The sequence below is a fragment of the Vollenhovia emeryi genome, unplaced genomic scaffold (genome assembly GCF_000949405.1).
Source record: "Vollenhovia emeryi isolate VEMERY1.0 unplaced genomic scaffold, V.emery_V1.0 DF939566.1, whole genome shotgun sequence".
Lineage (NCBI taxonomy): Eukaryota > Metazoa > Arthropoda > Insecta > Hymenoptera > Formicidae > Vollenhovia > Vollenhovia emeryi.
The window spans coordinates 11,082-15,165 of NW_011966800.1; the positions used below are offsets into that span (position 1 = coordinate 11,082).

The 4,084-nt window shown below is 47.2% G+C and overlaps 1 protein-coding gene across 1 annotated transcript in view; it reads right to left on the reverse strand.

Annotated features, from left to right (window-relative positions):
- The window catches only part of LOC105557208, an 8,454-nt gene extending 5,468 nt beyond the window's left edge, over positions 1 to 2,986 (reverse strand). Inside the window, exon 1 of the mRNA XM_012004396.1 lies at positions 2,950 to 2,986. Coding sequence (XP_011859786.1) covers positions 2,950 to 2,986 — 37 coding nt within the window. The remainder of the gene's footprint in view (positions 1 to 2,949) is intronic.
- Positions 2,987 to 4,084: the final 1,098 nt, after the last annotated feature.

The following is a 4,084-nucleotide window of genomic DNA, read 5'->3' on the forward strand; positions in this document are numbered from 1 at the left end:
ACAAACATTTTTTATCCATTCTTTATTCCTATCCTCTTCGATCTCAGAAAATTAAACCTCAATCGAAGATCAGCGTCTTTTAACTATTGTAACTAGAGAAGGATGAATAAAGAGAATCTTCGGTTTTAATCATTTTAAATGCTCTTATTTCCCTCATCATCTCCTATCGACATCAGTTGTCCTTCGAGCTCTACATTTAAGAACTTTGTCCGCAACGACATTGCATGGTTTGCATTTTTACACGCGTGCGATGAGATCTTCGCGGTCATAGCATGCGTCTCCCCTCTCTCCGCAGACCCGGCTAGGGCGAGAGAGAGAGAGAACGACAGCGTCGACCGTAACAGGTAATAATAAGAAAGTCACTGTCAACAGCTAGGTTTCGGCGCTTGACCCCGTGACTCATAACAAGGAAAAATAAGAATACGCGTCCAGGTGTTCGCGCTAATCAAAGGCATCCCGGTGATATCTATTACATGCACGCGCTGCGGATCGTCTCGCGCCCCCGCGCCGGGGATCGCGTAGCGCCGCGGTCCTCCTCCCTGCGCCGCGGATCGCCGCGGATTCATTCACCTTGATATGAAAGTCGCTGTCAGCTGCCAGGTTTCGGCGATTGACCCGTGACTCATAACATGGACAATAAGAATACGCGTCCAGGTGTTCGCGCTAAAAAGTACCGAAACGAGTGACAGGTCAGCACCTAGATATCTGTTACATGTCACGTAGTGACAGGTCAGCACCTTGCGTGACGTCAGGGTCACTCGCCTTGGAGTACCCCTCCCCGCTCCCCCTCGCCACGGAGTACCCCCTCCTCGCCCCGCTCCCCTCGCCGCGGAGTACGCCCCCGCCCCGCTCCCCCCTCGGAGCTCCTGGGTTTAGAACACCCTACTCTCACCTACTCTTAAAAATGACAAAATGACGACATTTTTATGCCGACAATGTATCGTCACAAATATTACGTTTATTTAACGTCATTATTTAGTCCATTGACGTCAAACGACGAGAAGTGACCTTAAATCGACGTTATAATGACGACATCTTGCTACTTGGGTAGGCGAACCACTCGTGGCGCCGGGTGGCATACTTTAGCCAAGCGACCAACCAGGCGGAGTCACCATAGTTACCATAGTTACCATAGTTATAAGCGCGAGATGTTAGCAATAGTACGAGCCGTCGAAAGATTCCACCTATACTTGTACGGGTTAACCTTCGCGGTGGTAACGGAATGCAATGCTCTGGTCTACGCGATAAACAAGGCTAATTTGAGTCCACGTATAGCGAGATGGATGCTGTCGCTCCAGAATTATCATTTTAAGGTAGCCCACCGACCCGGGAAAAGAATGACACACGTCGATGTTCTTAGCCGAGCGGCAGCGTACGTCACTCAACTCCCGCTAGAACGCGAGCTAGAATACCGACAAATCACCGACCCGAAAGTATTAGAGATAAGTAAAAAACTCGAAATAGAAGATAGCGACAAGTTCTCACTATAATAGACGGATTGGTCTATAAAATAGAGGGAAATCAGAAGAAATTCGTCGTCCCCGAGCAAATGGTGCCAAGCCTAATAAACTCACCACGATGAGATGGCTCATTGCGGGCTAGAAAAAAACATGCAAGGGATCTCTCAAAACTTTTGGTTCCCCTCTATGAGAAAAAGAATAATCGACCATTTGGAAAATTGTTTTGCGTGCCTGATGTCGAATAGTTCGACACACAGGAGCGAGGGAGAGACACACTTGTACTCTCTCCCAGAAAACCCGTTGGACATAATATACATTGATCATTTCGGCCCGTTGGCAGAAGCGAAACACGGATATAAGCACGTACTGGTAATCATAGACGCTTTCACAAGATTGACGTGGTTGTATCTGATAGGGGTAACGCATTTACCTCGAACGACTTTGCAGAGTTCTGCGAGACAGCAATATCGAGCACCGCAAGGTAGCAGTAGCATCACCGTGGGCCAATGGATTGGTCGAACGAGTAAACCGTTTCCTAAAAAGTTCCCTTATTAAATTATTAAACGACCCAGTAGAGTGGAAAGATAATTTGGATCGCGTACAATACGTGCTACATAATACCTACCACTCGTCTATTAAGGCGACTCCTTCCAAGCTGTTCCTGGGCTTCGACCACAAAAACCACCAGGATCTGCCCTTAGCGCAATTCACACGAGCCCTGGCTCAAGTTGAAAGTGATCTGCAAAAAAGAAAGAAATATTAATATAGATACCGCGAAACACGCGACCGAACTTGTAAGAAACTATAACAAGAAATATACAGGGTGCTACACAACATATTGAAGACCGGTCATGGGAAGGTAGAGCGGACTAAGACAAACAGAAAAGTCCTGTACTATTTTGCGCTTGGACGAATAGTTATCGAGATACTGAATTTAAAAAATCGCCGTATTAGTCCAACCCACTGGCAAATGCAAGCGCGAAGTGAGTAGCGACCATCGCTGCGAACTTTGACGCAGCGCGGGGAGACGTGCGAGTGGTCGTGAAAGCGCCGGACGGGCAGCGGCGCGCCTCGCCTCCCTACTCCTCGCCGCGCATCGCCATCCTACTCGCTACACACCGCCTCGAGCGGGGCCGCTAAGCGGACGCATCTCACCGCGCGCTTACATTCGCCAGTAGGTTGGGCTAATACGTCGATTTTTAAAATTCAGTATCTCGATAACTATTCGTCCAAGCGCAAAATAGTACAGGACTTTTCTGTTTGTCTTAATCCGCTCTACCTTCCCATGACCGGTCTTCAATATGTTGCGTAGCACCCTGTAGAGATACTCACCTTAAAAGATCGACGGTTTACAAAGAAGGCGATTACGTTCTTATCCGTAATCGAGGGTTTAAACGAGGCGAAAACGCGAAGCTGAAACCTAATTACAAAGGCCTCTATCACATACATAAAAGTCTGGGTAACAATAGATATGTGGTAAAAGATATACCTGGCTTCAACTTAACGCAGAAGCCGCTGGACACCATCCTATCTTCCGATAAGTTGAAACCATGAATACGAATGCGACCACCGCCGGAACATGATTCTGAAAAGGAAAAGAGAAAGGAGGACAATTAATTAGCGAATGATAATGGTACCGAAGATTGACACATCTCCGGGACGTAGATGTAAGGCCAGGATGGCCGAGTTGTAAAAGTATTCGCCGGGAGAGCGCGCCTGCTCCCGGGAACACTACGGGACAAGCGCGAAAAGACAGAACACGTGAGCACAAGACTCCGCGTCAGGTGCTACACGCGTTAAGCACGTGTAAGCTCGAGAAGCTTCGAGCTGAACCGAAGCTGAGCCTTGCGCGCCGAAAACCGGTACTCGCCGTCGGAACGGAATACCGAACGCGTCGGTACCTGCGAGTCAGTATTTTTGAATAAGACTTAGTATAGTGAGTAACAGTGTACATTTATTCCTACAAGCTCCTGTCGTTAACAATAAAAACTCGCGCGAAGCCCTCACGCGAGTAAGTGCAAATCTGGAAGACGGTACTCCGGGAAAAAGTGGCCCTGGGCACTATCGACCAGCGGTAATTAAATAAATTACAAGCCCATAAACAGTTCTTCTACAATGACTGGTACCCAGACTGCGAGCATTCCCACATATTTCCATCATGCGCGGTTACCCCGCATTGATTTGCCTAAATTTGACGGAACTTCAGCTAACTGGTTATCATTCAAAGACTTATTCAATTCTCTTGTCTTAATAAACCCGAGTTTGACATCGGTCGAAAAGTTGCAATACTTAAAGACGAGTCTGCCCTGGGAACCTCTAATTTCCTTTTATGAAAATAAACGGTTGCTTGTGAATACTGCATTGCAGTCACTTGTCTCTCTTAAGCGAGTGACCAGGGAATCTGCTTGTGAATTGAAACAGTTATATGTATACGAACTTAATGTAAATCTACCGTACTCTGGAAACGCTACAACGTCCTGTTCAATATTGGAATGACTTTCTGGTTTTCATGGCAGTTCAACGTTTGGATTAGAGCTGACGATTGGATACGTGTTTTAAGATTCACGTGTACACGTGATCCGTGTACACGGATTCACGGTACCTTCATTCACGTGTACCTGTGT